Source organism: Cherax quadricarinatus, chromosome 38 (assembly GCF_038502225.1).
Source record: "Cherax quadricarinatus isolate ZL_2023a chromosome 38, ASM3850222v1, whole genome shotgun sequence".
Classification (NCBI taxonomy): Eukaryota; Metazoa; Arthropoda; class Malacostraca; order Decapoda; family Parastacidae; genus Cherax; species Cherax quadricarinatus.
Window position 1 is genome coordinate 14686349 of NC_091329.1, and position 21257 is coordinate 14707605.

General features: G+C 36.6%; 1 protein-coding gene across 1 annotated transcript in view; it reads left to right on the plus strand.

Annotated features, from left to right (window-relative positions):
• Positions 1 to 21257, plus strand: part of LOC128693014 (fasciclin-2) — a 363867-nt gene that overhangs the window by 324404 nt on the left and 18206 nt on the right. The window contains exons 14-16 of the mRNA XM_070091951.1: positions 10833 to 11040; positions 11330 to 11452; positions 19452 to 19583. Of these exons, the coding sequence (XP_069948052.1) occupies positions 10833 to 11040; positions 11330 to 11452; positions 19452 to 19583 (463 nt within the window). The remainder of the gene's footprint in view (positions 1 to 10832; positions 11041 to 11329; positions 11453 to 19451; positions 19584 to 21257) is intronic.

Consider the following 21257-nt stretch of genomic DNA (forward strand, 5'->3'; position numbering starts at 1 on the left):
TGCTAATACAGTGGTTTTCAGTTATACCCATTCTTTATTTATTCACACTTCCTACAGTAAATATATTCACCTCTCATTATAAGCCAAGGACAAAAATATTTTAAGGTAAGTAATGTGTGCACTGTACAGTATGTAGTTTACACTAACATATATTAACCCTTTATCGGGCAGGCTCTAAAATTTTCTAGCTTAAACACGTGCAAGTTTGCGCGTGTCATCCTACACGCGCCGCGCATCTGGATTCCCGTTCTTTAATTCTAACCAATCACAAGACTTCCCTGAGTCGCTTCAGCTAAGTGGTGATGGCGTTTGCCACCTTCCCATTGGTTGAGAGAACAAAACATAAACACTTGTGACTTGGCATCGCCCAGAGTGGGTTTTTTCCATCCAGTGTCACTAATATACTCTTGGATTTTACCCTCTACAATGTCGGTAAGTACTTATTGTTGTGTTTAGTGCATACATGAATAGTTTAGGCATATTTTGATATATATATAAAGTCCCTGTGAAGCATAATGTGAGTGTAGCATGCAGTTGAAAAAAGTGCAACAAAGGAAGCCCACAAATTTTCATGGCTGCCCGAGATGTGACATAGTACAATTTCAGTAAAATAAATATTTATAAAAAAAATTCTATTGTATATATGAATTCTGTAGTGGTCTGGATCTATACAGAAGGTTTTTATTGTCCTTCCAGATCAATGAGAAGTTGTTTTATGGAGAGCCCTCCAGCACCAGGTCAAAATATGTCTGCATTTTGGAGGACAGTGACTCAGAACCAGAAGTAGATGACCCAGAATTGCTGGATAGTGATGATGAATATTTGCCACTGGATGCAGAGGTGTCAAGTGATGATGAGGAGGAAGAAAGGCCAGCCAAAAAGCAGAAATTAGTGAAGAAAAAGAAAGGTATTACGATGGAGGAGTACCCTGATGAGGAAGATATTTATGAAGATATTGCTCTTCAAGGTCCATCTCAGTGGTCCCAGGTTGACATCAAAAATGATCCTTTGCCGGCATATAAACATGAAAAGCCTCTTGTAATTAGGTCTCCATATGAGTATTTTCGTATTTTCTTTACTCCAGACATGGTAGATAACATAGCATATCAAACAAATTTGTATTCCAAGCAAAAAAACATAAATAATAATTTTTCAACAGATTCTGAAGAGATCATGAGGTTCATAGGTATTTTGTTGTTCATGGGTATTGTTCCATTACCTTCACTCGAAGACTATTGGAAAAGTGCATTTAGGATCCCCCAGGTTGCAGAAGCCATGGGGTCTAAGAGGTTTAGGTTACTTAGACGTACTATTCATTTCAATGACAACACAGAAAAGGATAATGACAGATTCCACAAAGTAAGGCCTCTTTACACTGCACTAACTAATGCTTGCTTGAAAGTTCCAGCTACACCCAAGCAATCTATTGATGAAGTCATGGTTGGTTTCAAGGGTAAAACTGCTGGGAACCTAAGGCAGTACATCAAAACCAAACCAGATAAGTGGGGTTTCAAACTTTTTTGTCGTGCAAGTGAAGATGGAATCATACATGATATACTCATGTATCAAGGCACACCAACTTTTGACTGCCATCCCATAAAGCTTCCACAGGAAGAAACTAAACTTCCAATAAGTACAAAGATTGTTCTGGTACTTGCAGCAACTATGAACAAGACCAACACATCAGCAATCTATGCTGACAATTTCTTCTCAAGTCTACCTTTGGTCAAGCTACTAAGAGATAAGTATAACTGCAGATACACTGGAACAGTACGTGAAAACAGATGTGGTAAGCCAGATCTGATGCCTGTCAAACAAATGGAAAGGAACAGTATGGACAGGGGTACTTTTAGCTTCAAAAACAATGATGGTGTCCTTGTTGTAAGATGGAAGGACGTTAAGTTAGCTTAGCAATAGAACTAGGCATTAAAAAACAATAAAGTAAAATACACATATAGTACACTTATTACTTACATTAAAATATTTGTCTTAATGTAGGGTGAGATGAGTAGTGTTTATTGTAAGAAATCAAGTGTAGTATGTATGGCAGCCAGCCAGGCTACCATACCAGGCCACCCCACCCACACATAATATTCTATGACATTTAAAGTGTTCTAGAGCAATCAAATGCATATACAGTTCACTCATTACTTATCTTAAAATATTTGTAGTCTTAATGTAGGGTTAGAGGTGAGTAAACGAGATAAAATGAATAAAAGAGAGAGAGAACGAGTACTTGAGAGCGGACAGGCTCGGAGTTATGTAAACAAACCAGGCGAATGCGTCTGGTTTGTGTACAAGTTACGTTGTGTATGAGTTGTCTCCACATTGATATAGTAGAATAAATAAAGAGGAACACTCCCATTCTTGTGTAACACCAGTTTACCCCAGTGATATTATAGTGCACACATTTTCTCTGATGTTGGACTAGAGAAAATGTTATTCTTGCTGTCAGTCTTACAAGTCATCTGGCTACCACATCTTGTACAGTGGACCCCCGGTTAACGATATTTTTTCACTCCAGAAGTATGTTCAGGTGCCAGTACTGACCGAATTTGTTCCCATAAGAAATATTGTGAAGTAGATTAGTCCATTTCAGACCCCCAAACATACACGTACAAACGCACTTACATAATTGGTCGCATTCGGAGGTAATCGTTATGCGGGGGTCCACTGTACTTACATTAATTTATTCTACTGTGGAGTATATTTTTCATGTTTATATGTTATATATCATGTTTATTATATAATTTTTGAAAAAATATCATGGATGAATAAATGAAAATGTGTATACAGTGGAACCTCTACTTGCGAATTTAATCCGTTCCATGACCTTGCTCACAACTGGATTTGCTCGTTTGCAGAGTCAGTTTTCCTCGTTTAAATTAATTGAAATGCAATTAATCCGTCCCAGTGGAATTCTGTACTTCAATAATTTCGCTAATATCAACTCTACGGCTTATTTATCTATCTCACTTCATCTAATATGACAATAAACAATATAAATAACAGACAAACCTGATATATACTCTAAAATTAATAAAATATGTCATTCATGTGGTGGTATGGGTGGTGTCAGCGGTGGGCAAGAGTTTGTCTGGAGACCGGGCAAAATACTTCATGAATAATTTCGCTAATATCATCTATGTGGCTTATTTATGTATCACAGTTCATCTAATATGACAACAAACAATAAAAATAACATAGAAACATGGTATATACTCTAGAATGAATAAAATATGTCATTATGTAACAGGTGCAGGCAGCCACAACTGCTCCCTCTTTGTTGTGGTAAACACTGCCGTCTATTATAATTGTATATTATACAGTGGACCCTCGCCTAACGATATTAATCCGTTCCTGAGAGCTCAACGTTAGACGAAATTATCGTTAGCTGAATTAATTTTCCCCATAAGAAACAATGGAAATCAAATTAATCTGTTCCTGACACCCCAAAGTATGAAAAAAAAAAATTACCACATGAAATATTAATTTTAATAAACACAAACTGAAGAAGACATGCACAGTTACATGACACTTACCTTTATTGAAGATCTGGTGATGATTGATAAGAGGGGAGTGTGTGGATGGTGTTAATGATTAGAAGGGGAATCCCCTTCCATTAGGACTTGAGGTGGCAAGCCCTTTTCCGGGGTTACTTCTTCTTTTAATGCCACTAGGACCAGCTTGAGAGTCACTGGACCTCTGTCGCACAACATATCTGTCCATAGAGGCCTGTACCTCCCGTTCCTTTATGACATTCCTAAAGTGTTTCACAACACTGTCAGTGTAATAGTCACCAGCACGGCTTGCAATAGCTGTGTGAGGGTGATTTTCATCAAAAAAGGTTTGCACTTTAAGCCACACTGCACACATTTCCTTAATCTTTGAAGTAGACAGCTTCTTCAATTTCTCTATCCCCTCCTCCGGAGCAGTTTCCTCAGGTCTGGCCTCTTGCTGTTGAAGATGATAGCAGCTCATCAGTGGTTAGTTCATCATTGTCCTCCTCCACCAACTCTTCCACATCCTCCCCACTAACCTCCAACCCCAAGGACTTCCCCAATGCCACAGTGGATTCCTCAACTGGCATAGGATTCCCAGGGTTAGCCTCAAACCCTTCAAAATCCCTTTTGTCTACACATTCTGGCCACAGTTTCTTCCAAGCAGAGTTCAAGGTCCTCTTAGTCGCTTCCTCCCAAGCCTTACCTATAATGTTTACACAATTGAGGATGCTAAAGTGATCTCTCCAAAACTCAATTGAGTTTCTGAGGTCACTACAAAGCGCCTTTCAAACATAGCGTTTGTGTACAGTTTCTTGAAGTTGGAAATGACCTGCTAGTCCATGGGCTGCAGGAGAGGAGTGGTATTAGGAGGCAAAAACTTGACCTTAATGAAGCTCATTTCCGCAGAAAGTCGCTCTGCCACGTCTTCTTCTTCTTCTTCTGTTGGGGTTTCAGGGCCACTGACAGCATACGCCGTATCGAGCCCGGCCGTCCAGTGCTAGGAGAGGGAATATCGACAAAAGTGGAAGAATGTCTTGACTAATATCATATGTCTCTGATACGCCCTGAAGCCAGAAGGAGCAGGTACAAGCCAATATCTCCTGATGGTCTAGAGGGCGAAACCCCTCCCCGTTGAGGAGGACAGGTAGAGTGAAAGTGTGCACCCCAAGTGTGCACAAGGCCGCACGGAGAGTAGTCCGTGCAGAGTGATAACGTGGGCACCACAGCAGGAAGTGTTCCACATCCGAAGGCGCTCTGCCACGTCTGAAGCATGACCAGGAGCATTGTCTAATACCAGGAGGCACTTAAGGTCCAATTTATTTTCCAGGAGGTAATTTTCACAGTGGGGGCAAATGCATGGTGTAACCAGTCATAGAAAAAGTCCCTAATGACCCATGCCTTACTGTTTGCCCTCCACAGCACACACAAATTAGCCTTGAGGACATTGTTTTTCCTGAACACACTGGGAGTTTCAGAGTGATACACCAATAAAGGCTTCACTTTACAATCACCACTAGCATTAGCACACATCAACAGAGTAAGCCTGTCTTTCACAGGCTTATGTCCTGGGAGTGCCTTTTCCTCCTGAGTAATGTAGGTCCTGCTTGGCATTTTCTTCTAAAACAGGCCTGTTTCGTCACAATTAACCCTTTGAGGGTTTCAGCCGTACTAGTACGGCTTACGGCCCAGGGTTTTTGACATACTAGTACGCCTAAATTCTAGCGCCCTCATATCTAGTGGGAGAAAGCTGGTAGGCATACATATGAAAGAATGGGTCTATGTGGTCAGTGTGCACAGTATAAAAGGAATCCTGCAGCACACAGTGCATAATGAGAAATAAAAAACTTTGACCGTGTTTTTGGAATAAAACAGCGAATTTGCACTGTATTTTCGTATGGTATTTATTGTTGTATTCTAGTTTTCTTGGTCTCATGTTACAGAATGGAAGACATATTACAGAAATTGAGATGATTTTGACTGGTTTTACAATGAAAAGTACCTTGAAATTGAGCTCGAAGTAGCAGAAATGTTCGATTTTTACCAAAGTTCAAAAGTAAACAAATCATGCCAAGTATCCAATACACATCAACTGGTGAGTCTAATATTCTTTTGCAAGTGTGCCAATATTATTTATACAATTTTTTACACTAATGCAGTAGTCTGCATAACAGTAAATCTTATATTTTTTGTGAGAATAAAAATTCAAAGTGGAAAGCAAAAGAATGTAAGAGGGGCCTTGGGACATGACTAATGAACAGAGGAAATGTCATTTTAGTGCCAGGAATGTCTTTCTTGTTTATTCTGGACCCTATTTGGAAATTGGCATCTTTTGAAATTTGTGTGAAACTGGCAAAATTGCTAAATTCTGACCACTGTACTGGATAGTTGAAGTCGGTAAATGGGTCGTTTTTTACACTCATTCGATAGAAAAAACAGAGTTCTAGCAAAATATTAATGTTTTTTGTTGACTAGTACAGTGGAATTGGCCGAAAATAGGGCTCAAAGTGGGCAAAATCGCTGATGCGTAAACATCGCCGAGACCGTTAACTTCGCGAGAGCATAATTCAGTAAGTTTTCCATCAAATTTCATACTTTTGGTGTCATTATCATCGGGAAAAGATTCTCTATCTTTTCATGAGAATTTTTTTTTTTTTTTTTTGAAATTTGGTCGACCCTGAGAAGAGTCTCGGAGAGGGCCTGTCGACCCTCAAAGGGTTAAACACTTGTTCAGGTTTCAGTCCTTCACTGGCTATGTACTCCTTGAATTCCTGCACACATTTTTCAGCTGCTTTGTGGTCCAAACTGGCAGCCTCACCATGCCTTATCACAATATGTATGCTACTGCGATTCTTAAATCTCTCAAACCAACATTTGCTGGCCTTAAATTCACTCACATCACCACTAGTTGCAGGCATTTTTCTGATTAAATCCTCATGCAACTTCCTAGCATTTTCACACATGATCGCTTGAGAGATGCTATCTCCTGCTATCTGTTTTTTGTTTATCCACACCAATAACAGTCTCTCAACATCTTCTGTCACTTGCGATCTCTGTTTCGAAAACAAAGTTGCACCTTTGGCAAGAACAGCTTCCTTGATTGCCGTTTTCTTGGCCACAATAGTAGCGATGGTTGATTGGGGTTTTGTGTACAACCTGGCCAGCTTGGAGACATGCACTCCACTTTCATACTTAGCAATGATCTCTTCATATCCATAGTAATTCTCACCCTTTTTCCTGTAGGGTTGGCACTAGAAGCTTTCTTGGGGCCCATGGTGACTTATTTTGCAGGTGCAATCACTAAAAAGGCTGTGATAATATGAAATGTTCTGATTGTATGCTTGGAAGCGACCGCTGTGGCTGGCTTGTAAACACTGGCACCCACGGAACAAGTGAGGCGGACTCAGGCCGCACGTGGACGTGTCTCGAACGAATCGCGTTAAGCGAGTTTTTTAGTGCTAGCCAAGGCAAAATTTTTGCGTTAAAAATGTATCGCTAGGCAGATTTAACGTTACGCGATGCGTTCGTTAGGCAAGGGTCCACTGTATATGTATTATACATTTATTATTATTATTGTTATTGTATTGTATTATTATACTATTATTATATGTATTATTATACATATTATTATTATTATTATATAAATAATTTGTAATTTTTATTCACACAAAAAATATAAGATTTACTGTTATTCCTTATTGCAATAATTGTATAAATAATGTCAACCCATTCACGACTGCATATTGGAATGGACAGTGACGTCATTTGTTTACTCTGAAACAGCCAAGCAGTGGCCCATTTCCCCTAGGTTGAGCTCTATTTCAAGGTACTTTTTGTCGTGAAAGCAATTAAAATCATATCTATTTCTGTAATATATCTTCCATTCTATCAAATGTGACTAAAAAAAACGAGAATACGTGCAACCATAAAAAAAACATTCAAAATTACCGCTAAGGGGTGGCTAATTGCTGAAAAGTGAACTCCATTATTTATGCTTAGATTTCTTTCATTTTTGGTGTACGTTAAGAAGCATCTTTACATCATACATTGCCCAAGTTTCAATAAGATAGTCCAACAAACAAATGAGATACAATTCCCAAGATCAAGAGCAAGAGCCCCTCACCAGTGTCAAGGAACCTGCCTTGAGGTCTGCTCACTTGTGGAAATTTTGCTCATGTTTGGAAAAACTCGCACGTGGACACGCTCGCAAGTAGAGGTTCCACTGTATTAACGTAATATACAACATTTGATGAGACTCGGTGATTATTATTGAGTATTATCATTATTAATATGGTGTCTTGAGACATAAGACACTCTTAGTGATTTTAATGTGTACCTGCACGCCAGCACAGTGCGTAAGTATTTTTAGGTACAGGTATACATAAGTATAATTATCAGAGTATATATAAATTATGAAATAACTTTTAAAAGCACTTGAAATTTTGGAAAGTTTCCAGACATAATGGAGAGACACGGCACTCACGGAGAATGTAAACAAACCGGGTGGGGTGGGGGAGCCGTATAGCGAGTTTTGGTCATAATTTGAAATGTCCATATTAGCAAAATGCTGTAAAGTGGGGCCATACTGTATATGCATTTTTTAAACATGATGGTATAAACATGTTATCAGGGTTTCATATGCATTCGAAAGTGAAAAAAAGGCTATGATTCATTTTACAGTGGTAGCCTGGAACCTAACTTGCTGTATAAGCAGGGCTTGTGTACTCTGTCTACAATTTTTTTTTTTTTTTTTTAAATATAGTGATTTTTGTTTCCAGGTATGTCACAGTTTAAGGATTAAACATATTTTAATTATGTTTGCATTTACTATTAAAATTAAGCCTTATCAAGTTTAATGGGTTCAAAATCATATTTTAATCAATCCAGAAGGAAGATGAGAAAGTAAATATTATTCATCCACATTTCAGTTCCTTGTCTTTGTGATTAATATATGGTCTTGCTATAACTGGGTGTTACATGAATATATATAGTGGATATAGTTATGGTATGATATAATGCAAAGTAAAATTTAAACTCAAATAAGAAATTTAAAATTTTATACTATTACTGTGAATCAAAAATCTTTATCGTATTACAATACAGCATTTTAAGGAATGCAGCGTGACTTTGTAAATGATCCAGGTTGGATTGAAATATTATCACAAGCTCCTCCTGTGTGTGGGTTATTTGTGTATTGTTCCAGTCACTCTACTCTGCCTTTTTGTTCTTATAAGGGATGCATTAGTAGTAGCACTCGCCTTGCTCTGCACAAACTTCGAAGATACGGGTCAACTAAACAGCCAAGTTCAAATTGTATAATCTTGCCCACATAGAACAGTGTTAATTTTGAGTGCTGTTGGCAGAGCTTTGTCAACCTTTATCAACTGTGCGTTTTTTCACTTGCTTTGTTTGAAATGTTTCAGCATTTTTTATGTACTGTATTTTGTTAAAAAATTTATATTGATATTTCCAGAAATACTAACTCTGTTTAGCATTAATAATAGCTTACATTTTTATCTCCTGTGTGTGTTTGTGCATATATGCGTGCGTGCGTAATGCTGCTGCTAAGCATAACACGTTATTTGCGTGCATATCGTTAGGCTTACTAGGACCACACAGTTTAATGGTACAATGGGTTGAACTGACCACACTTGATGCTTGGGACCCTTTCTAACATGGACCTCTTATCAACACCTCTACCGACTCTGTTTTGTCTTTCCAATCTATTTAAATATTCATCTGCTGGTATTACTGTGCTCTTTTAGCTTCCATGAGAAGCTCATGGACTAACAATTTGCAGACAATTATCTTTTCCTCTATTTCAGTAGGAAAAAGGTAGGATGCAGTGCAAGCCTCCATACATGGACATTTCAATAGTGAAACATCGGCACTATTTTACATTAGTTGTAGTAAAAATATATCTAATATGTATTCTACTTAAGGGGGAAGCACTAAGGATCTAATATGTAAGATGGTTTAATAGCATACAGGTATAAATTTCATGTTTCTGGGAGTCCAGCTCATAAATCACTACACAATATAGTGTAAGTTACAAAAGTTGTATCTTCATAATACTGTATTGAAGTTTTTACTTCTGGTTGTCTGGCCCACAGATTATGGAATATCGCATGTAGGTCATGTATTAACGAGTTGAGCTCATTGATACATGACTTGCATGTGGGCAAATTACTTATGGGTAAATGTATGTCCATGTACTATACAGTAAAATAAGTCGTAGATAGGTAAATTTGTGAAAGCAAAACTTGTGGATACTTAGAGAGTACAGTACAGTATTTACACCTCCTCTTTTTCATTTCTTCTAAATTACAGTGTTTAAGATTGTGTGCCATCTAAAAGAGTCTAGTCCTGCTACTGACAAATTCTTCCAAAGTAACTCTTTTTCAACCTAGAAGCTGAATCCTCTGCATTCCCTATTGGCCACTTGTACTCCTCTTCCCTTCTCTGTCCACCCTCCCTAACATAACCACCAATCCCCCCCACCATATTTTCCCCCTTTTCCCCCCATGTCCTCTCAATAGTCAGTTTTCTGACTGGGCGCTAGGTAAGGCAGGCTTGGGTGGTGGCCGCCTACCATCTGCCCCGCCAGGGTCGGCCAGTAGTACTACCATCCACCGTACCTCCATCTTGGGAGCCACCAGTGCAGCGCCAAGTAGTGTAAGTGAGGGTACTACAAACGGATTTCCCTACTGCAGCATATGTTAACTCTTGAGCATCATTCCTATTGTAATGGCTGTCAGTGTTCACTACTTGTTCTCTTGCACTATTAACTCTATTTTCCTCTCTCTCTCTCTCTCTCTCTCTTTCTCTCTGATACCAAATGGGCAGGAGGGTTCTTTTTTGTTAACATGTTAAATAAATTTGATACCATTAATTGGTCTCTTCAAGGACAGATTAAAAAAAAATACTGCAACATAAGATTGATAAATTTTTACACAAGTTACTGTTACAGAATATAAGAAATAAATTACTATTTATACATTAATATAATTCTTGCCGCATTGCATGCAACATGAACTCTGTATTCCCAAAGTCATAAATACAGTATAATCACTGTAAACACGCAATTTAGAGACAGCAAAATAATTATAGTTGGTTTCAAATAACTTTAGTATTCATAATTAATGCTATAAAGTTTGTGACGACATGTAATGTGGGCAGGTTTGGAAATGGGGCTCACCCTAACCAGCTCTGAAAACTTGGCACTAAAAATTACTGGGTAATATTAATATAAGAGTGCATGTTAATAGTCAAGATTTCAGTGGTAGTGGTGGCTCACTGAGTGAGTTATTGCTCATTATATCATACCCTCAGGCCCCAATGCTGAAGAAGCCATGAAATCAGATCTTGGAATTGGTATTATCGTCGCAATTGTAGTCATCGCAGTACTCATCATAGCTGTGGTTGTCGATGTGACTTGCTTTTGTACAAATAATGCTGGTTTAACTGCAGCTGTTCTCAGGAAGCGAGGAGCAAAAGATAAAGATAAAGAAGCAATGCTTGAGGATGGGAAAAATGCCAGGTAAGTAACCCCTAGTCATATACATGTACATTTTCTCTTAACATCTAATTTTCTATTACTTTAAAAGTAGTTTTTAGTAAATTTGTATGCTTTTTGTATATAATAATCGTATAAATTTCGTCTAATTAGACTATTCAAAATATTTTGTAGTTAACAGCTTCAACCACGTAAAGATCCTACTATAGTACGATGCTTTATAGTGTACAGTATAAGCAACGCTACGGTATATAGCTCTAGATTCACATCTTTGTAGGTGTTATACTTTGCCTCTTCCACTCCCTCCCTATAGTGCTGATACTCTCAACGAAGAATCCACGGATGAAACTAAAACCATCGATGAAAAACCAATCCCAGAGAAGGAACTTCAGAAACCTTCAGAGAAAAAAGTAGAAACTAAGTCTGAGAAAGAGACGTAAGAGAAGCTATAAAAATTAATTTACTATAGTTGCTTATGATTGTGCATAATTTGCGTTGAAGGGCATTATTATAATTTCAAGCATCGAAGCTGTTGCATGACCAAGATTAAATTCTTTTTCAAGATTTAGAGTGTTTGTGATTTTTAATTGTTTACTTATTATAATTTTGACCAGTTTCAAACTACAGCATATACGGTTGATACATTTATTAAAATACTAGATTTTGGATGCAGTACAATTTTTTTTCTCTTTCTCACCTTTTAAATGTTAATTTATACTTTTATTAGAAACATTACATAACCTTTAGTGTAATAGCATATTTCTATAAAATGAAGTAGCCACTGTTGGCTTTACATAAATACAAGTACATAATTGATAATATGAGTAAAGATAAAATACTTAATACTGTATAATATCAACATATTCATAAAATAGTTATGTCCAGTTTTCCTTATTTTGACAGTTTTTCATGTTTAATTGCAGTTCTTTAGCTGGCAATGTGAATTGTGATTTTACCTTGCTTGGTGTTACTTTGTCCTTCAATATTCCATCTATGTGTAGCATTTGTTAATTATTTTTAGTGTACAGTAGTACAAAGCAGATTTCTGTAACAGTGCATGGAAATAAAAAAACTGTAATCTTTTAGTGCTTATTGGAGAGGAAGACTTAAAATGAGAATTGAACAGCACCTATCAGAACCGTGGTAAGCTGATGTAGACATTAAAGCATAAAATGTGTTACCAACCACAATACTGTACTGTAACTATATTTTATCAACATCTGATGTACTTTGGTAATAATGAAGTATATATAGTGAACCCTTGAAATAATGGGCTAATGGATGGGGGGTTGCACTTTATTGTTGATTGTCTGTAGATTCCGAATTATGAAATTTATTTTTCAGTCATAACACACATAGACAAAGTTTGTAATTAGAAGACTAGACTACCAAACAAGAATATTGTAACCTGTAAAACAATACAGTACTAATGAATCCTACCAATAAAAATGCATTTGAAAGTACAGTAGAGAACAGTACTGCATAGTAATTTTACTTTTGTGGTGGAAAGATGAGGTGTAAAGCTCCATTAGCATCAGGACTAAAGAGAATGGCCTGTAAGCTCGTCCTCGTTTCTATGAATATCATGCTAGACACTTTCTTATCATATTCCTCGTATACCTGTGCCACTGAGACACCATATGAAACGTTCATTATTAATTCAAGTTTCTGCTTAACATGTGTCCCCAGCAACAACAGTATAGTTGCAGAATGTACACGGTCCCAGCAACAACAATACAGTAGTCCCCCCAGAACCCGCTGCTGCTGGACTTAATTTTGGCATTGCCAGTATGTGCCTGTTTACTGTCAAATCAAGTTTTCAGTATATTTTTTTTATTCATTTGTTTGTTGACTGATCTGAATGAAACTTTATATGACCATATTTTATGCACTGTTATTCAGTTGATAAAAAAAAAAATGAATGAAATTGGACGATAAATAAAAAATAATGAAACACGCAAATTGCAGCCTCCTTAATATTTTCAGGTCAAGGTAAACTCTGGAATTTGAATCCACAGATATGGAGGTCTGCTGTACATACATGCCCCCAACAACACCAATACAGTTGAAGTATATACATGCCCCTGTGGCTTAGCGCTTCTTTTTTATTATAATAATAGTATACATGCCTCCCAGCCGCTTTTTTTTTAGGGAGCTGGACAAGTTCCTCTGATCAGTGCCTGACCAGCCAAGCTGTGGTTCATGAACTGGTTGATCATGCCTTGATCCTCCAGGAGGCCTGAGCTGGGTGGGTGGGGGTGGGGCATTAACCCTCAGAAACATCATTCACGTATCCTTGATCTTTGCTTAATGGCCAGAATCTCCACTACACCACTTTTAACCCTCTGACTGTTTCGGTCGTATATGTACGTCTTACGAGTCACCGTGTTTGACGTATATATACTCAAAAATTCTAGCGGCTTCAAATCAAGCAGGAGAAGGTTGGTAGGCCGACATGTGAGAGAATGGGTCTGTGTGGTCAGTGTGCACCATATAAAAAAAAATCCTGCAGCACGCAGTGCATGAGAAAAAAAAACTCCGACCGTTTTTTTGGATTAAAACACTGACTTTGTGGTGTATTTATGGTTGTATTCTCATTTTCTTGGTCTCATTTGATAGAGTGGAAAACATTTTATAGAAATAGAGATGATTTGGATTGGTTTTACTATGAAAAGAACCTTGAAATGTAGCTCAGAGTAGAGGAAATGTTTGATTTTTGCCGATGTTCAAAAGTAAACAAATGTCATTGTCCAATGAATGTCCAACTAGCCATTCTAGTATGCAGTCATGAACAGGTTGACAGTATTTATACAATTATTACAATATTGCAGTAGTCTGCATAACAGTAAATCTTCTAATTTTTTGTTTGACTAAAAATTCAAATTAGAAAGCAAGAGTAATATCAGAGGGGCCTGGAGACATGACTGATGAACAAAGACAATGTTATTTTAGAGCCAGGAATATCTCCATTGTTCATTCTGGACCCTATTTTGACATTGGCATATTTTTTAATTTGCGTGAAATTGGCCAAATTTCTGACCACGTTATTGGGTAGTTAAAATCTGTAAATGGGCAGTTTCTTGTATTCATTCGATAGAACAAATGGAGTTCTAAAGAAATAGCTATGAGTTTGGTCAACTGGAACAATGGAATTAGCCAAAAATAGGGTGTAATTCCTTAAGTTTTCCATCAAATTTCATTCTTTTGGTGTCATTACCATTGGGAAAAGATTCTCTATCATTTTATAAGATTTTTTTTTTTTTTTTTTTTTTTTTTTTCAAAAATTTTTTGACACCAGAAGACACCTCAGAATTTGGGGTTTCGACATTCAAGGGGTTAATGGAAATGTTTATTTTCACACCCTTATAAGCAGGATTTTCACCATTTTTTCCTTACCTTCTACAGTGTTATCACTAATAGTTTATCATGTGCAATCTGCAGGCCACGCGCCATTATCGCAAATAATTGGCAAAAACAAAACCACAAATCAAAAACTAATAAATGTTGATAACCCAAGGTGTTGCTTGGTAATCTCCCACACTCAGATACTCAATAACCCCTGTGGGTACAATAGTTACCAAAAATGTTAAATCTTGAGGGAAATTTGGCAATGAAGCAGTTTGTTGAATATTTTCACACACACACTTACGTACATGTATATTTATCACACCATTGTATATACAGTACTCTGTTGTACACTGGTCTCTATGACTCGTATGGGTTTATTACTTCAGTTTTAACATACTCTAAACAATAATAATACCTATATATATATATATATATATATATATATATATATATATATATACGGTAGACCGTCATTTGGCATGATTTGGGTATTGCACAATTGAAGAATTGCAGTACAATTTTATGTACATGTATAATTAATTTAACACAGTTCAGTTTGTGGGAAGGAAAAAAAAAAATTATCTTTTGCTGAAGCAGCTGCCTTGTTGTAGAGCAGCCAGGAAGCCTTCCCACCATCCCCTGCCACTCCCTGACACCACCCCAGAGTTTGTATTTCATGTGTGTGCAGTCTTTCTCTGCTACAAGGCAGCTGTGTTTGTGAATTGTGTTATATTTTAATTACTATATCTTGTATCTGCCAAGCAATCATGACACCCAGTAGCCATACCAGTGTTGCTGAAAGTGGCACGAAGAGGTATAAGCACTTAAGTCTTAGAATTAACAAAGAAATAAAAATATTACACGAGATAACCTGTAGCCGTAATGAAGTGTTACTTTGTACACAGAAAAAGAGGGGAACATGAGTTGGTGTGACTGAATGACTGACTTACTGAATGACAAAGTTAGACACTCCAGTACAACTATCGACTTCAGTACCAGAACCTCTACCATCCACCGCAGCCCAGTAGGGCCACAGCATAACTCTCCACTCTCTTCACAATCGTCCACAAACACCAGTACCTACAATTTAAGGTAAGAAATACTATTATTTCTGTTACATTTGTAGTACTAAGCAGTAAAAATACAGTGGACCCCCGGTTAACGAACTTTTTTCATTCCAGTAGTATGTTCAGGTGCCAGTACTGACCGAATTTTTTCCCATAAGGAATATTGTGAAGTAGATTAGTCCATTTCAGACCCCTAAACATACACGTACAAACGCACTTACATAAATACACTTACATAATTGGTCGCATTTGGAGGTGATCGTTAAGCGGGGGTCCACTGTAACTACATATCCACTTTTATTTTTGTAACATGTGGAGGCCTAAAAAAAAAGTTGTTTGCCTTTTTGGGGGTTCCCAGGAACATAACCCTATTTTTCCCATAAGTTCTTCAGTTCATCTAACACGGCATTTTCATTAACCCCTTCAGGGTCCAAGGCCCAAATCTGAAGTGGTGTCCAAGAATTTAAAAAAAAAAAAATTTGTTATTTTTTCTTATGAAATGGTAGAGAATCTTTTTGTGAAGGTAATAAAACAAAAAGTACGAAATTTGATGTGTCAGCGATATTTACGAATCGGTGATTTTGCCGACTTTGACTCCCATTTTAGGCCAATTACATTATTCCAGTCAACCAAATTCTTAGCTATTTCACTAGTATTCTTTTATTCTATCGATTGAGCACAAGAAATCGCCAAGTCAACTGTTTCAACTACAAATTAAAGTGATCGCAAATTGTTAATTTGGCCAATTTAACACAAAGTTCAAAATATTCCAATTTCAAAATAGGGTCCAGAATAAACAATGTAGGTATTCCTGGAACTAAACTAACATTTCCTCTGTTCATTAGTTACGTTTTGAGGCTTTACAAATAAATTCCATTTTGATTTTTTATTCAAACCAAAAAATAGAAGATTTACTGTTATGCAATACTGTAATAATTGTATAAATATCGTCACCATATTTGTGAATGCATATTAGACCCACCAGCTGGCGTGTATTAGACGTGTGAGGTCGTTTGTTTACTCTTGAATATCGGCAAAAATTTAACATTTCTGCTAATTTGAGCTCAGTTTCAAGCCATTTCCAGTGCTAAAACCAATCAAAATCATCTCTATTTCTGTAATATGTCTTCCATTCTATCAAATGAGACCAAGAAATCACAAATAAAACTATAAAAAAACATACAAAAAAACACTGCAAAGTCGCTGTTTTAATCGAAAAATCATGATTTCAGTTTTTTTCTTTCATTATACACAGTGTGCTGCAGGATCTGTTTTATGTGGTGCACACATACCACATAGATGTATTCTCTCATATATAGGCCCAAATGTACCACTCACAGTTTATCAGAGTGAGCCGAGCTCATGACGTAGATCTACGGTTTGGACCCTGAACGTAAAGCCGTAGATCTACGGGACGGACCCTGAAAGGGTCAACATAACTACCGTGCTAAATAACAGTCTCCTGTATTTATATTTTTAATATATGTTTGCTGTTATCAGTTTAGGTATACACCTATACAGCCTCTCCTCACTTAGCAACATACTTGTTTACCGATGACTCGGACTTATGACGGGCTCTTTGACCAGTATTCATACCTAAGTAATGTATGTTAGAGCTGATATCCTCTATTCTGTTTATTACAATATACAGTACACTACTGTATAAACATTTAAAAATATACCAGAAATGCTATAAATGGTGCAAGTGTGACATTAAAACAATATCAAAGATGGTTGACACAAACCCACTACCATTATATTATGCTCCTCGCTTGCCGACGAATTCATTTACCGATGAGGTCTTAGGAACGGATCTCCATCGTTAAGTGAGGAGAGGTTGTAATACGAAACTTAATAATATGGAGGAGGTTGCCGTCTCCAACATACTAATATGAACAATTTTTTATAACTTTAAATATGCTACTTGCCAGAATTTTTGACCTCGCTTTCAACTTTTTCCATTTCTTTGAAACTATCTAAGACCAGACAAGTCCATGTAGTGCATCATGGTTAACACTGCCTAACTGTCATAAGTAAACAATGAAACTTTGACCTGCTGTTCCACCAGCAGCTTCCTTGCCAGCACACAGGGTGCAGAACTGCCAGGAAGATAACTTATTCATTCCAAATTTATTAAAATTACATGATACTATCAGTGAAATTCAGCCAAAATGTACACTGTAGATTTAACTTGGGGTAACCCAATACAGTGGATCCCTGGTTTTTGTCCAGTGCGGAAATAGTACAATTCGGATTTTGAGCACTTTTTTTGGTGAAATTTTCCTCCAGGTTTCGTATGTCCACTCGGAAATTGTCGGTACCAGACGCATGTGCCTGGGCCACTCGTATGCTTGTGACTCACTCTTGGGCACATTAAATGTCTTATTTTAGGTTAATTTAGACATTTTCATTAATTCATCTATGATAGTTTCTTCAAAATTATATAAGAAACAAGTTACATAGCATATAAACATTGCATGTTTATATGCTATCGAGGGGTGAGTAGGTGGAGGGAAAACATTGTTTTCTCTGGTCCAGCGTTAGAGAAAACTTTGAATCTGCGTCCGGCCCAGTCACTCCCCCACTCCGCTTTTGTTTACAATTCTCGGCATGAATTATTCATTACTTCTCCCTTTGTTTATGATGGCATCTAAAGGTAGTGAGGAACAATTAAACTTGGTGAACATGGTATGTCAATGGTAATAATATGGCTGTGGGCAGCAGTATATGTAGCTGGTAGGTATAACCCAGGAGGACTATATCCGCCTGGGACTATAAATATTACTCACCTCTCGCCCTACATTAAAACTACGAATATTTTAAGGTAAGTAATGAATGTACTGTATATGTATTTTACTTTTTATTGTTTTTTAATGCCTAGTTCTATTGCTAACTTAATAAGTGTAAACTTGACAATCCTACTCCTTTTGGGAAGTCCATGGGGTTGGTTGTGAGTGGCCAGGATGTAGAAGAGTTGGTGGACAACCACAGGGAAGAGCTACCCACTGAAGAGCTGCAACACTATAGTTATTCTCTATAAAACTTATTTTTTGTTAATATTTTTGGGTGTCTGAAATGGATTAATTGGATTTGCATTATTTCTTATGTGAAATATTACTTCGGTTTTCGTCCATTTCGGATCTCGGCCGACCTTCTGGAACGGATTAAGGACGAAAACCGGGGGTCTACTGTATAGTCAATGAGTATTACACCTTGAAATAATTGTAATATAAGCTTTCCTTGTAAATAAATATTTTACAATAGTCTTGAAGATACACAGGTGTTATGGACACAGAAATTACATTACTTATATAGCCTAGGATAACCCAGTGTAGTTAATGCAACTTGTTTTGAGGAGTAATACACATGAAAACAATTGTAGTATCATAAGTATTTTTTGTACATAGTGCTAGATACCAAAGTAGCAAAAGTATGTAATATGCACCAGTTTATACTGATTCAAAATGGAGCAAAGTTGGATTGTGCATTTACTCATGGTTGAAGTACTAAAACACCTTGAAACACATCTAATATAAGAAACTAGTGTATGTAGTGTTCAACAGTTAAAAAAATATATAATTGTTTTTTTAACTGGTTTCAAATTGTAAAACAAATGTTGTTGGCACATTTACACCATTGTTACCAATGAGTGACCATTTTACTGCCAACTTAACACACCACAAAATTCTGAGTTTTTATCAGGTTCCACTCAATTAAAAAATGCACTTCTTAATCTGTATTTTTTTTTTTTTTTAAATCTTGCCACATACTGATGAAATTTAATTTCAGTGTATGCCACAGTTAAAAGGTTAATCACTTAAATATAAATTTTAGATTCTGGTTTAAACAAGTCTGAAAATTTAGTAAAAAGTAGAAATTTTGGGATATTGCCTAGAGTTGTGATTATTGTCATATACAATACTGTACACAAAATTTGTTCTTCAAAGCAGTGCATTTGGTTTTGCATGTTTTTGGTAATAACCAAGAATCTCTTCTATCTTTCACCACTTCCTGATTTAGTGATGATATACTTGAGGAAAATGGTCAAATGAAGCCACAGAAGGAAGATGGCATCAAGCCAGAACAACAGGCCCCTGAGGAGAAAATCAAGGACACCACTGAACCTACAGAAACAACACCCATGATTCAAGGGTAACAGTGCAGTACCAGTTCTGTCATTGTAGTGCTTTTCTTCATTAACCCAGTTTGTATAAATTTTTGCAGCTGTGTAGTGCACTTCTGTCCTAATGCTTTATAGTGAAAATGCTTTGCATGACTGCTAGTAACAAATTATTTACATATATTTGAGGAAATGGAAAATTGTGCAGTAAATTACATGATTTTTTGTATTGCCAGCTCATGAAAAAAATATTAGCAGTTTGCCACCAAATTATCAAATAGTTATTATGATTCATCTCTTAGCTGTCTTTTTTTTTTTTTAAATTTGTTCAATACTGGTAGTTTTAATACTCATTTGCCTCTCAGAAATTCTTGTACACACACATTGTGTCTTTTAGAAACTGTATACAACATTGATATATCAAAAGGTGCAGATAGGTAAATAGCTTGTATATAATATAAACACCTTTTTATGATGTGTGTGATTACAAAGATGAAGCAGAGCTATGATCATGGTGTCGCCTATCAGTTTAAATCTATCAAATAAATTTGAAACATTTCCTCTTATATTCCATTAAATTGTTTTATCATAATTAAGCAGAATATTGTAGTATAATCTTCTGGCACTGCTTTTTTGCTCATTTTACAACTATAGTTTCATATTCTCCATTGATAGTGTTAAGAAATCTTTAACAGTTTTTCATATCCTTTTATGGCTTCTAATGTGGTCATCACATCTTCTCTTAACTAGGGTATTTTTAGTGTTTTGAGACTTTCTGTAACTTTATTCTTTTAGCTTTGGGAACTACTGACCATATTGCATATTCTAATTCTGGATAATACACTTGGAGAGCAAAAACCAGTTTTCAAATCAGTAAAAATCCTTTTGAAACCTACTAGAAATTCACACACTGAACTGCATTTAAGAGACAAACTGTGCAGAATGTCAATATTTTATATTAAGCTATCATAAGTCATATATACATTCTTCAAGAAGAGGATGGGGAAATTGTGCATTTAGATTAAAAAAAAAAAAAAAAGAAACTTTCAGTAGAGTTCCCATTTAAGATTATGAAGAACAGTTGAAACAAAAAGCAAACTACAGTATTAGAGAGGATGAGAGATTTTGTTTCAAGTAAAAATACCAATAAAATGTCACCCTTTCGAAATGCTTCCATAGTCTTTAAAAAAAAAGTAAAAACATACTGCTAAATATTAGCTAGCTAAAATCTCAAATGTTCTTTTAGCTGTAAGCCACAACACAATCCTGAGAGACTACAAGAGAACATCTATTCCACAAGAGACAGGGCACTGGTGTTAGTGTTGGCACCTGTATAGCTCTGAGTAGCCTGTGTAACTTGGCTGGCAGAATCTGTTAAAACTGGACTTAGCATTCTTGCCTTTAGGGCCGAGATGTTCTTTTGACACGTGTTAGGCCTGAAGTACTCCAGCCTATGCCCTGGCCTAGACTTAATTCAAAGCTAGCACTAAGGTGAGATGACAGTGTTTAAATGCAGCTTCTTTGTGTATGCCTTTATTACAAAAAGCTGCAAGATTATTTTCTGGTAACACATGCTATGCCCATCAGTAAAGGCATAACAGATGAAAGAAATGACACACACCAGGTGCTTTCCCATCAATAATGATTAAATATATAAAAGACTCATCAAGACTTAAATTGGGAGTGCTAGGCAAAGCAATGTGTAA